At 42.4% G+C, this 13,815-nt stretch overlaps 1 protein-coding gene across 1 annotated transcript; it reads right to left on the bottom strand.

The window, feature by feature from the left end:
• Positions 1-688: 688 nt before the first annotated feature.
• On the bottom strand, positions 689-13,611 carry MRO (maestro). The gene is made up of 8 exons (XM_053253412.1): positions 13,498-13,611; positions 10,228-10,380; positions 8,906-9,085; positions 7,134-7,286; positions 6,220-6,360; positions 4,222-4,291; positions 3,839-3,906; positions 689-821 (listed from the first exon to the last, which is right to left on the bottom strand). Exons 1-7 carry the CDS (start codon positions 13,609-13,611, stop codon positions 3,860-3,862), a joined length of 858 nt encoding a protein of 285 aa, XP_053109387.1. The 3' UTR covers positions 689-821; positions 3,839-3,859.
• Between the last annotated feature and the right edge of the window lie 204 nt (positions 13,612-13,815).

The following is a 13,815-nucleotide window of genomic DNA, read 5'->3' as shown; positions in this document are numbered from 1 at the left end:
AATCTAGGACCTTCTGCATGCAAAGCAGATGCTCTACCACTAAGCTACCGCCCCATCCCCTATGGGAATAGCTTATAGCAGATAGCACTCACATGTGGTCACCCATCCATCTGCAAACCAAGGCAAACCCTGCTAAGCAAAGAGGAGAATTAATGCTCGCTACTACATGAGTGGCTTAATTCTATTGCTGTTTGTACATGTATCCTATTTCCTGGAGACTACATTTCCCAGGTGCCCAATGGGAAGAGCAAATAGGAAAATAACAAGGAAGAAAACAAAAAAGAAAGGACAGGAAAAGTACATAAAACAGAACGGCCTTTTAATTTTTCTTCTTCTTCTTTATTTCTCAAATATTAAACGATTCAAGAAGAATGTTTGCTCTAACATGAACATCAGCCTTGGCCCACACACTCTGTACACTCAGGATTTTGAAAAGCAAAGCAAGGAATGCTGGGAAATGTAAAATACATAGTCAACGTTAGGATATTCCTCACAAGAAAAAAGACTGAATGGGCCTTACATTGATTAATGTACTGCTAAACTGTGACTGAATGGTGCATAAACAAACAACATAATTTCCTCCACAAATGTGGATATGAACTAAGTGGAAGGTGACACAGTGATGTGACAATCTGAGATTTGTTTGAGGATAGGGAAACATTTCCAGAAGAAGCAAGGCTTCCGTGGATGCAGATTTCTCCAAAAGCTAGCCGTCCTGTCGACCCTTGTGAAGAAGAAAGTCACCAAAGGCAGCTTTTCCCATTGGTGTATTGTGGCCATGGGGGAAAATACTTGCTAAAGGTTGTCCTGCCTCAGAGCTCCTAAAAGGCAAAAGATGTCCAATCTTTTTCCCCCTGTCTCTTCCTTACACAGCAAAAGGAATAAGAAAATAGGGAGCCCTGTCCCCAAAGGGCTCGCAGTCTAAACAGAAACACAATAGAGACACCATTGACAATGGAGACACCAGTGACATAGGAAGCTGCCATATACTGAGTCAGACAATTGGTCTATCTAGCTCAGTATTGTCTTCACAGACTGGCAGCGGCTTCTCCAAGGTTGCAGGCAGGACTCTCTCACACATTTCTTAAAAGAGTGTGTGGTAGCCAAACACAAACATAGGAACATAGGAAGCTGCCATATACTGAGTCAGGATATAGATCCATCTAGCTCAGTATTGTCTACACAGACTGGCAGCAGCTTCTGCAAGGTTGCATAAAGGAATCTCTCTCAGCCCTATCTTGGAGATGCCAGGGAGGGAACTTGGAACAACCTGCTCTTCCCAGATTGGCTCCATCCCCTGAGGGGAATATCTTACAGTGCTCACACAGTGCCACTGGAAGTATGCTGTGCTGCGTTGCACAGGGGCTGCTGATCTTCCCCCATTAAATATAAGAAAGCCAACATTTAAAAAAGTGTCTCTTTGCCCAGTTAGCTGAGATAACATCAGCAGGTATGTGATGATGCATTAGCAGGTATATCAAAAGGATAAGCACTGAAAAATGATGCACATATTTGCTGTGGGAATAGGCCACTCTTCTGCCTCCATAATCAGGTGATCTTCTGATAAGGACCCAGGCCAGTCTCTCCCCCTGGCCACTTTAAATGAGGCCCTTAATGTATCTTCATTACAGCTTCCTGTTGCTCAGGGGTTCCCAACCTGTGGTACTCCAGATGTTTCTTTGTTTGTTTATTTATATTCCTCTTCCTCCAAGGAGCCCAGAGCAGAGAACATAGTTACATTTCTCCTCACAACAACCCTGTGAAGTAGGCAACTCCTATTATCCATGGCTACAAGTGATTGTGGCTGGGGATGATGGGAGTTGTAGTCCAGCAACACTGGGAGTATTGCAGGCTGGGAACCCCTAATGTAGCCCACTCTTGCCCAGATCCCTATTTCTGCTAGCTGACATTCAGATGAACTCTGTGCTTTTTCAAACATATTGTGCTCGTGTAAGAATACTGTGCTAGCCAGATGTGCCAAGTCAGGAGTTTGTGTTGCAGGCTAGGGTTGCACTATGCAAATCTGCACAGGTGCAACAAGATGGCATGCCTTGTGCTGTGAAACCTCTTTCAGGGAACATTCAAACATCCCCACAACTTCATGCAGTTTTGCAACTTTCTTTATAAGTGGATTTCGGCCTATCAGATAAGGTTGTAACTAGCTAGACCTATCAATTCAATTGATTGATTATGATAACAGTGAGCCGCCCAGGGATGGAGCCATCATTGGGTGAATAGGTTCAAAGAACTCGGGCTGCCACCAATCAGGGACCACGAGTGCAGCCCCAGACACGCCCTCAGCGTCTGATGTCAGATGCAGGAGGCGTTATTGCGATCCCAAATGGGGCTGTGCACTTATTTGGGTCCCAAACGACCCTACGCACTTTCAAGGCAAGGAGACCTGCTCCTGGTTGGGCCGATCGATCTCCCTCCCATTTAGGAGAACTGCGCAGCCCCGTTTAGGAGAGAGATCGGCCGGCGCTACATTGGCAGCATGGCCGGAATGGCTCTCCCTGCCTTTAAGGCAGGGAGAGTCGCTCCGGCCCACGCTGCCCAATAGCAATAGCAATAGCACTTACATTTATATACCGCTCTATAGACGGAGCTCTCTAAGCGGTTTACAATGATTTAGCATATTGCCCCCAACATTCTGGGTACTCAATGCAGCACCGTTTGGGAGGGGGACCACATCCTCCGCATCTGATGTCAGATGTGGGGGCGTGGCTAGCCTGGCCCCTGCACCTGACATCAGACATAGGGGGCGGGGCCAGGGGCCACAGCAGTTGCACACAGGCCACCGCCAGCCTCCCTATGCTACTGGCACAACCTAAATAAAAGAAAAGGAGCATGCAACTGTGTTCTTCTCATGCAAGCACAGTGTTCTTCTGGATACTGACCGCTGAGGACAACTGGAGGCCACAGACCTTGGACAAGGGCAGGTTGTCATGTGTTCTGAAGTGAAGCCAGCCCTTTGTATGATGTGACTGGCCAGCTGAGAAGCAGCATGCTTGCCACGTTGCAATGCATCATCTTTGGAGGTAACATGGGGTGAGCTAAATTGGACCCTTATGAGAAGCTGCTCTGACCTCTTGCTTTCCACACCATACTCCAGTCATGGTATGCAAGCATGTTTAGCCTACTTTCCATAAATAAAAGTAACTTATTTACTTAAGGGAAGTAAACTTATGAGATCACCCAGCTGTGTGTGCATGTATGCATGTGTGAGTGTGTTTCCCTATCAACTTTACAGTGCCTGGACTGATTTAATCCAAATTTGATAAAATGGTAGGAACACATAGGGACACCTCAATGGCATAGCTTTTGAACTCATCCATCCCAATTCAAGATGGCGGATGCATAAATGTTTGAGGTGTAAGTGAGTTAACTTGTGAACCACCTAACCATTTTAAACCAAATTTGGAACACCTGTAGGGACACATATGGACACCTCAACAGCATAGGTTGTGATGATGTCATCCACCCCAGTGGATGGTACCTCACATGGTAGACATGTAAATGTTTGAGGCACAAGTGGGATCCAATTTTGAACAAATTTAGTACAGTTCTAGCGACACATAGGGACACCTCAATCGTGTAGTTTGTGATGATGTGACCCACCCCAATTCAAGATGGCAGATGCATGAATGTTTGAGGTGGAAGTGGGCTAACTTGTGAAGATGGTAATGCAGATTAGTTCTTATCATAACTTCTTTTTGCTCCTCCATTCTTGTACTTCTTTTGTGCCTAGTTGCTGTGGAAAAATTGCCCAGGATAGCACATCTTCACCTCTTCAGTAAAAGGAAATTAGTCAAAATAAATATATACGATAAAGACTTACATGCTTATGGATGGCAATCACTTACGGATTTTTCTTTTCTTCCTGTTGATCTAGCTGTGCAAGGTGACCTAAAACCAACACGAGACATTTATCCAGTGTCATTGAAGACTCAGAGATGTCAGGGAGCAGATTTTATGTATTTATTTCACATATTTGTATACCCCCCACTACCAAAGTCTCTAGGCAGTTTACAACAATAAATTGCCTTAGGGGCTGACCACCAGGCCCTTTGGTCCAGTCTTTAAGGAAAGGAAGAACCAATAGGATTGTACTGCACTTTAAGAGCTTAAGGAACTTCCATGATGAGGTTATTAAGAGTGTTATTGTATACTGTCTGAATAAACCTACATGGATGGAGTAAAAAGCTCAAACACATTTCATACCAATCAGGTGACATGCTGTTGCAGCCCGGGTTGCTGATGCCCTGCTGAGCTTTCCTGGGCGATCCTGGACCTAAAAGAGAAACACACACATCATGGTTAGGAGTTAGAGGTTAATCTACTTTGAACTTATGGAATTTTGCAATGCACTGCTTATGACAGAATTGGGCCACCTTGGCTCTCTCACTGTTGTTGAACTTCAACCCCCATCATTTTGAGCCACAATACATGGTGGCTGGTGATTATGGAAGTTGTGGTTTAACCATAGTTGGAGAGCCAAGATTGCCTAACCCTCACTACCCTGGTATATGGGATAAAAAGCTGTCTTGTGAAATAAACCAGAATCTCATACATGAACAAATTCATTCTGTTCAGAGCAGCACCAAGTGTAAATGAATTGGCTGGGATGAACTATCATTAACTGCCATCACCAAAATCTATTGTTTATAATTAGGCATTCTTGGTAGACTGTGGAAAAAACCTGCTGAAGCCCAAGATGCTTAGTCTACTACTTCAGTTCTGTGGATTCTAAGTGGTTCTGCTGACATATTTGCAATGGATAATCAAATAGCCATCCCATTTCTCATGTGAAGGTAGGAAATTGCAGATTATTCAAAGGCAAAAATATATGTAAAGTGTGCTATCAAGTCAGTGTTGACTCCTGGCGACCACAGAGCCCTTGGTAGAATACAAGAGGGGTTTACCATTGTCTCCTTTCGTGCAGTATGATATGATGCCTTTCAGCATCTTCCTATATAATTGCTGCCCAATATAGGAGTTTCCCATAGTATTAGAAACATACCAGGGGGAATTTGAACCGGCAACCTCTGGCTTGCTAGTCAAGTCATTTCCCCACTGTGCCATTAGCTGGCTTGTATCCTACTAATAATCAACATGAGAGTCCCTTCAAAAATAACTATTTTCTGCAATATAGAATAACAGGTAAGTTATAAATGGAAACATGCAAGTGAAGAAAAATCAATCACCTTTGCTAATTCTGAACATTTCTATGCATTCTCTAACGTAAGAATGTCTGGTCAAGGTGGCAGCTTTGATTGCTTGGTCTCTCAAAGCCTCATTTCTATGGTTACTCCCATGAGGGAGAATTGAGTCCAGAACTAGGAATGGTTTCAATTGCTGCCTAAAATGAAATGCAGTTGGAACAGGCAAATCCTGTCTGAGAAGGTGTCTCATAAGCTGGGTGCCACCACAGAAAAAGCTCTCTTTCTATTTCCAACTGTCTCACCTCTAAAGCAGAGTCACCTGGAGAAGGGTCTGTGCAGACAGTTCAGAATGGCTCTAGACCAAGTCTTTGGTGCTACACTCAGGGGACTTATTTGCCAACACTCAGGGGACTCAGTTATTGCCAACAAATAACTGGTTGAGAACATCTGATGACCGTAAGGGGCAAATTCAGTGTTCTTCATTCCTATACCAGAGTGATACAGAAGCATTTACTGTATGTACTAAGCCTGATGGTCACTCTGTGAAGCATCTGTTATCATTACTTTAGGAACATAGGAAGCTGCCAAATACCGAGTAAGACCATTGGTCCTTCTTGCTCAGTGTTGTCTACACTGGCATCTGCTTCTCCAAGGTTGCAGGCAGGAATCTCTCTCAGCCCTATCTTGGAGAAGCCAGGGAGGGAACTTGGAACCTTCTGCTCTTCCCAGAGTGGCTCCATCCCCTGAGGGTGTTCACATATCTAGTGTCCCATTCATATGCAACCAGAGTGGACCCTGCTTAGCTAAGGAGACAAGTCATGCTTGCTACCACAAGACCAGCTCTCCTCATTGCAAAGGAGATAAATGAATCCTAATATTTAGAAATATCTGGAGCAGAGCGGACAAGTAGAGCAATCCTCTTGGATACTAGGAGAATGGGAAGCATCACACTAATATAAAACAGGACAATGTGTTACTTGCCTTTGTTTATGACCTCATCTCCCCTTCACTATTTCAGATACCTACTGTGTTATTTAGAATCTCTCAAGTTACGCACCAGTAACCTGGATACTTCCTTGAGAAAGCTGGTTGTATGTTCAGCTGTATGTTCCTCCTTGAGCAAGAAATCCAAAATCAGATTGCGTATAGGCTTGTACTGAATAAATCGTGCACATCTCCAAAGTGTAGCCTTGGTTGTCTGAAAGAGATTGGGAAGGGAAGTCACTAGAAAGGACACCTGTCTGAGCCAAGCTCTTGAGAAAAGAAAATTCATTTTGATCTGTAGAACTAAGGAAATCTCAAACTGTTCTGCAGCCTTCTGACAGAACAGACTATTCCGTGCATTTGGGGAAGTGGAATAATAGGACTGTGGTGAAATGTGTGGCACTTTGCATGAATATTGTACCCTCTATGAAAAGTACCCTTCTTCTTGTAATATTGGTGGGAGAGATTAAAAGGCAAAGGTCTTTTTACAATGCAGGAGCATTGTCCCCATATGTTCCCTTCTCAAACACAAGTCCCCACATGCCCCCCTCTCTTAATCACCCCCCTTAATCACTCCACCTTACCTGGCAATAGGAGCTCTTTTTACAGCACAAACTGGCTGCTATTTTGGTGTTAAAACTGAAAACAGCAGTCAGTTCAGACTATAAACAAGAACTGAGCACATTGGTGCAAAAGAAAAGAAAAAGTACACTTTATGGGGGCTTTCAGTGAATAGTTTGGGCACCCCAAATCCATCCTTTTATGCCAAAATTATTTACTCCACATGTTAGTCGTTAGTTTAATACTGGGCCAAACACTTCAGCCCTCCAGCTATTGTTGGAATACAACTCCCATCATCCCTAACTATTGGCCAGAGTGGCTGGGAATTATGAGAGTTGTCACCCAACAACAGCCAGCTGGCCAAAGCTGTGCATGGCTTGCATCAGCTCATCGTGAATTACCCCTCCTGCCAAACTCTCTTCTTACCTTTACTACATCAGGATCAGGATCATGCAAATGAATTAGAAGTGGTGCCAGATGCTTTTCAACAAACCGAGAGAAGGTGGCTTTTCTCCAATAAAAGAATCGGCTTAGCTGACCAAAGATTTCGAGGGCACTCTGTCGTGTGCAGGAATTCTCCTGATTTTTTTTTTAAAAAAACAACAACATAAAGGTTGACAACAAGAAGCCATTTATTTTTTTCCCCTCTCCCAAACATCTTGTCTCCTGCTCTGAAGTTAATGGGTTGCTTGCTATGAATTTGTGATCAGAGCAAACTGGCTCCTCCTTTGAGTATAATGGGTTCATTCCTGTGAATCTGTAGTCTTGCTTTCCAGAAAAGCAATACATCTCCTCTGACTTAGGAGTTTGCCCTCTTTACTTTGGAGCATGTCAACAGGTTTTGTTTTGTTTTCTAACTGTGTGATTTACTGGTTACTTATCGTCCTTACTTCCAGGTTATTAATATATATCTACCAGCAACATTGCTAGCTATGGTTCTCATGGTTAAATAACATCCCTTCCACCTACAGTATATTAACTAACTGAGCCTAACTAGGAAGGAATTTGCACGCTTTTACCAAATTATGCCTCTTTTTGTAATGCTGAGTCTTTTGACTCAAAATTGGGAAGACAAAATTCGGTGGCCCACAACTGAGGCAGGCAATTTCATGGCAAGTACAATTCTTTGGAAGTTTCAGGGAGGTGTTATTGCTGGCTGCTATGGTGGATCTTTTCCTTCTTTCTTCAACTAAAACAATTTCTTTGCTCCACCTAGAGCTCCACCTAGTAGCCAGCAGGTGGTGGCTGCCATTACCTCCTCCCCCAACCAAAAAGGGAGCATCATTCAAGACATCTTTGGAGGAAATGGCAGCTACAGAAAATTGGGAGAGAATAAAAGCATGTGTTTATATAATATTATGAATATTATCTCATACAGATTTATAGCCAGTGGCTGACATCCTGACTTATGATGCACAGATGCAATGGAAGAAGCACTAATAGAGCGCCAGTGCTTCTAAAGAGGTCCAGACTAATACTGCAACAGTGCTAGTCTGTGTGTGGGAGAATTGCAATCAGCTCCCTTTCCCCTGAAAGCCCTTTATGTCACCCAAATGTATTTATTTATTATTTATTTATTATTTATTTATCAAATTTGTACACCGCCCCAAACTGTCATCTCTGGGTGGTTAACAATAGCATAAAACAAGTTAAAAACATATACAAAACACTTAAAACAATTTAGCAATTTAAAAATAAACCAGAGATTAAAACCTGAAAAAATTAAGAAGCTGAGAAAGCTTGGGTGAAAAGATGGGTTTTCAGGTGTTTTTTTAAAATTGCCAGAGATGGGGAGGATCGTATCTCATCAGGGAACGCTTTCCACAATCTTGGGGCAGCAACCAAGAAGGCCCGCCTCTGTGCAGCCACCAAATGAGTTGGCAGTAACTAGAGACGGACCTCCTCAGATGACCTCAATGGGCGGTGGGGCTCGTAGTGAAGAAGACGCTCTCTTAAATACCCAGGGCCTAATGTATGTCCCTGAGGGCTATGCAATTCTCAGTGACATATATATTTTTGAGTGGCACAAAGCACTTTTGTAGGGAATGTGAGGTTGTTGAAATTTGCCACCACAAATGTGCATGTTCACATGTTGAATGGATATAGCATCACACAACTGCGACTGTGCAATTTTAAGTAGTAGTAGAACGGCCCTGTTTTCATTAAGCTGTACTTTTTTTGAGACATTTGCTACTTACATCATCAAAAAAGGTTTGGATCACCAGAGCCAACTGGATGGAGGTGGTGGTTTGGATGGATGAGACGTACGATAGGATTGTTGATATCCCGGATATTGCCTCTCGCCTAATGTCGGAATAGCAGGGATCTGACAAAGAGCGCATGAAGACTCTCAAGATGTACTCCTTGTATTTTTTTACCTGTGGAGAAGAAAGGGAACCCATTTTGTTATGTTGCCCCTCAACATCAATAAGCCAGCATAGCGTAGTGGTTAGTGTTAGACTAGGACCAGGAAGACCCAAGTTTGTATCCCCATTCAACAATGAAACTCACTGGGTGACTCTGGGCCAGTGATGTATCTCTCAGTCTAACCTTCCTCATAGGGTTGTTGTGAGGATAAAGATAACTATGTATACCACTCTAAGCTCCGTGGAGGAAGAGCAGGATATAAAAGTTCTTTTAAAAATTAAAAATAAAATGCTCTGATCAGGACAAACAGAGCAGTCATAAAACTTTCCCCCAAAGGGTGAGGGCAGCCTCCCCCTCCCAACCCCTGCATCTTGATAGCATATTGATACTGGTTCATGTCTTCCATAGTGCTATGAGAGCAAAAGAAGGGCTCTGCCATCACAGACCAGCAAGAGCCTAGTTGCATGGAAGGCTTATTCAATCTCCCTCCCTCCCTCCCTCCCTCCCTCTCCCCGCCTCCAAAAGCACATATTATATCCCACTTTTTCTCCAAGGAGCCCAGAGTGGTGTACTACATACTTAAGTTTCGCTTTCACAACAACCCTGTGAAGTAGGTTAGGCTGAGAGAGAAGTGACTGGCCCAGCGTCACCCAGCTGGTATCATGGCTGAATGGGGATTTGAACTTGGGTCTCCCCGGTCCTAGCCCAGCACTCTAACCACTACACCATGCTGGCTCCTCTATTTCACTCTGAGGAATGTCCAGCCCTCACGGACACATTCCTGGCAGTGAAAAGGGCTTCTGTAGGGAGGGGGGAGAAGCAAAAAATAGTCTCCTTCTCCCCCTCTGCCAGTGCTGGGCTGTGGAGCAAAGCTTCAATGCAGCTAGGCTCCTGCTGCTCTATTAGGACAGACCCTTCTTCCCCCACCCCTTGAAGCACTGAATGTGGGTAACCATATTTAACAACATATCCCCCCCCCCCAAATAACAACATATCTAGATAATTCCTGGGTGAAACAATTTTTTCTAGGACCCAACGTCGGTAAGTAGTATTCTTTTTTCTGAAAATTTGGAACAGTTTCATTAAATATACTTGGGGGCTTTTAGTTCATGGTCTGATGTTTTCCAGTTTATCAACACCAGACCAGGCTTACCTGCTTGGGCACAGTATGGATTGCATTGCTGAGTCCTCTTATTCCATACATCTTTATGGTGGGATTTATATCATAAATAAACAGCCTCATCGCATTGTACACGTCCTCCATCATCAACTTCTCACTTTTTGATAAACGGGGGCTTCCCACAAACTAAAGAGAATAATGTGAAAGAATTACTTGCAATTCAAAGAGGCACTTGTCTTCAGAAAAGGAGCATGATTAATTCATATAGTATGAGGATGAAGGTGAATACGGACTACCAGCTTCCCATGTGGTAAACGTGGGGAAGTTTGCTCATTCTTGTACATGTGTCCTAAAGTGAACAATGTAATTCATTTTGGACTAATCCATGGGAGTTGTGCCTCCCTCCACCCCATTTACTGGCTTGTCCTGTTATTATGTAGTGAAGTGAAGTTTTAACTATCCCTCCGCACACGGCTTCTATGTTTTCTAACTATTTCCATGTTCTAAGTGTATTGACACAGTCCAAACCTATTTATGAGTGGAGCAAAAATTCAATGTTATTTTGGCAAGATTGTAAAATGTTCATTATTTCTAAATTGCAATGGGAGTTGTTGCCTTACATAACTCATAACTCCCTCCTTGCCTTACATAACTCAGGAACATCACTACCTAACAGTAGCTGGAATGTGCATTGCAGAGGATCCCGACTGCTAAGGAGGTGGGAAGCTCTTTCAGTGGTATGTGCTCTTTTAGGCGACTCCTTAAATTCCAACAACATTCAACAGCATTCCAACAACATCAGTCTCATCTTTAGTGTTAAAATCACCTGACATTGTGTTCTTTAGCCTTTACTCATGAGGACTTAGGCTGAGCACTGTCCTCACTCCATAAAAAATTACTGCTGATCTGAAAGTGCTCCCTCAATTTTCTATTACAAATTGTCAGGCAGAAAAAAGGGGGGGTCAGCAGGAGCATTCTTCTTGAAGGCTCATGGGCTTGCTGCTGATGGTGGTGTCAGTGCAAGTATCTGCCCTTTAATTTATTTCCATGACTATAATTACCATCATGCCTATGCAGGCAGCAGCAGCATTGGAGGCTTTCTTAACTAATAGCTGCTGTCATCTGCCATTCCCCCCCCCTCCAAAGTGTGTCAGGGAATTATCTAATGTCACAATGTTGCATCATTCCTGGTATACTGACACTCTGGCTCAAGTGTCCTGAGCATGCCATAGGTCCTAGAAGTTCATACAAGTCTTGGAATCTCACAGGGCCATCTTTCTGCACATCTGGAGTTCCACAAGTATATAGATATCACAGCCTTAATATTGAGTGGTCATATTTCACCTCCAGACGTGTTGGTTCTCAAGCACAAGAGTTCACTGCTGGAGAGAATTATGATAACTTTTGGAATTATATTCATTTACACTGAATAATGTCTTCTGCATAATTTCCATGGTTTCCAATTTCCTGAATCTTCCTTGAGAAGACTCAAAATCCTCTGATGTGTTCCTGCTCAATTTATATCCACACATTAGAGCCAATTCCTGAATATCTACAACAGTTTATTGGACAATGTCATCGGATGTTCATATCTTACAACTATATCATCTGCATACCATGTGATTTTTATTTCCTTATTACTTGCTTTCATCCAGTCAGTTCCTCTGATACATCTAATGCACACTGTTAAATGTTAGATATAGAACAATATCATTGTTCTGTATAGTTAACTGCATTGTTGCTATAGAACAATGTAATTAGTTGTGAGAATTGCCATTCATTATTATGCTTGCTTTATTGTGATATAGAAACACAATATCACTATCCAAATCAGAGATGTCATGAGCATCCAACCAGAGGAATTCAATAATATTGAATGCTTGTGACCAAAATCCAGATTAGCACAAGTCTGCGCACAATCTGCTTGAAGCAAGCTAGGAAGTCCTGTGCACAAAAATGTCTTAATTATTCATGTCACTAGTGCTCCAATTTCAAATTGATCTCTTACTTTCACTAAATATTACCACCCAGCATTGTCAAATGCTGTCTCAGCATCTAAGAAATATGCCAAATATTGTTGTGCTATTTCTCAGATACTAACAATATTTAACACTCTTCTTGTATTATTCAACCCTTAATCAGTTCAGACTGATCTGATTTCAGATATCTACAACTCAGCCTCCTGGATTTTATAGTCCTGAGTTTGGCCTATAGGAATCAGCTGTATTAGGATTTCTAACTTATTTGAATATTAACAATAGTTTGCTTCTGACAAGGTTTCAACCAATTCCAGGTCCCATATTCACCAGATTAGTTCCAATCATTCCCTGAGCTGTCCTATATTCATACTGTCCCCTGATATAAGCTTCCTATATTTCATATACAAATCCTAGATTTGCAATCGCCATTCAGTTATCATGAAAAAGAATTATTTTATTTTATTTATCTGATTTCTATACCGCCCTTCCAAAAATGGTTCAGAGCGGTTTACATTAAAACAAAACAATTAAAATCAATTAACAGTTAAAACAGAGACTATAAAACACCATAAAACAATAAGGAATTAACAATTAAAACAATCAACCATTTAAAAACCCTGGAAAACCAGGTTATAGCAGATTAAAAACATTTACAACAATTTAAAAACCCTGGAAGACTAGGCCAAACAGGCTCTTCTGAAGGCCAATAATGAATTCAGATTATGGATTTCTGCAGAGAGTGTGTTCCACAGCCCAGGAGCAGCTACAGAAAAGGCCCGCCTCTGAGTTGCTACCAGACATACCGGTGGTAACTGGAGATGAACCTACTCAGATGACCTTAATGTGCGGTGGGGATCCCAATTATCAGCTGATTTGGGAGCTTCTCTTTTATGCTATCATCTTGTAGAAGAAATAAATATAATTTCCACACAGAAAGTGTCTCTGCTGTATATTTCCATCCACACTTCACATATACCAAAACATGATCTGAAGTTATCAGAATTTCTACTCTCTTCTGTCTTCAGCAGAATTAAAGATGATGATGATGATGATGATGATGATGATGATGATGATGATGATTTTTTTCTTTACTTTATAACCTGCTTTTCCTCCAAGGAGCTAAGAATGGTGTACATGATTATGTTTATCCTTACAACAACCCTGTGAGGTAGGTTAGGCGGAAAGATACATGACTGGCCCAGAGTCACCCAGTGAGTTTCATGGTTGAATGGGGATTCAAACTCAGGTCTTCCCTATCCTAGTCCAACATTCTAACCAGGCCAAGATCTCTGCAGCTGAACTTTTCATAGTTAGCACAACCTACCTCTGCAAAAAATGCAACACAGTCTGTCCAGCAAGATTCGTTCTCAAAATAGAGATAAGGAAGGAAGTCTTGAACTACAGTCCTGGGGAATTCACCTGGGAAACAATTCCTCATGGCTCTGAAAGGGATACATTTGAAATTGCAAAATAAGTTTCGCTTCCATCTCCCTGATGGAGCCTCTTCTTCATAAGCATCTTTATATACAAGGGGGGGAAATGGATCCACGATCCTGGAGCTTACCTTCCAAGAGCAGCAAAGCCTTTGTGTTCTTCATGGGCATTTGCCATCAGCTCCCAACCATGGTCATCATTCATTGCT

The sequence above is a fragment of the Hemicordylus capensis genome, chromosome 5 (assembly GCF_027244095.1).
Source record: "Hemicordylus capensis ecotype Gifberg chromosome 5, rHemCap1.1.pri, whole genome shotgun sequence".
Classification (NCBI taxonomy): Eukaryota; Metazoa; Chordata; class Lepidosauria; order Squamata; family Cordylidae; genus Hemicordylus; species Hemicordylus capensis.
The sequence above is the reverse complement of the archived record's forward strand: the minus strand, read 5'-3'. Positions and strand labels throughout refer to the sequence as shown.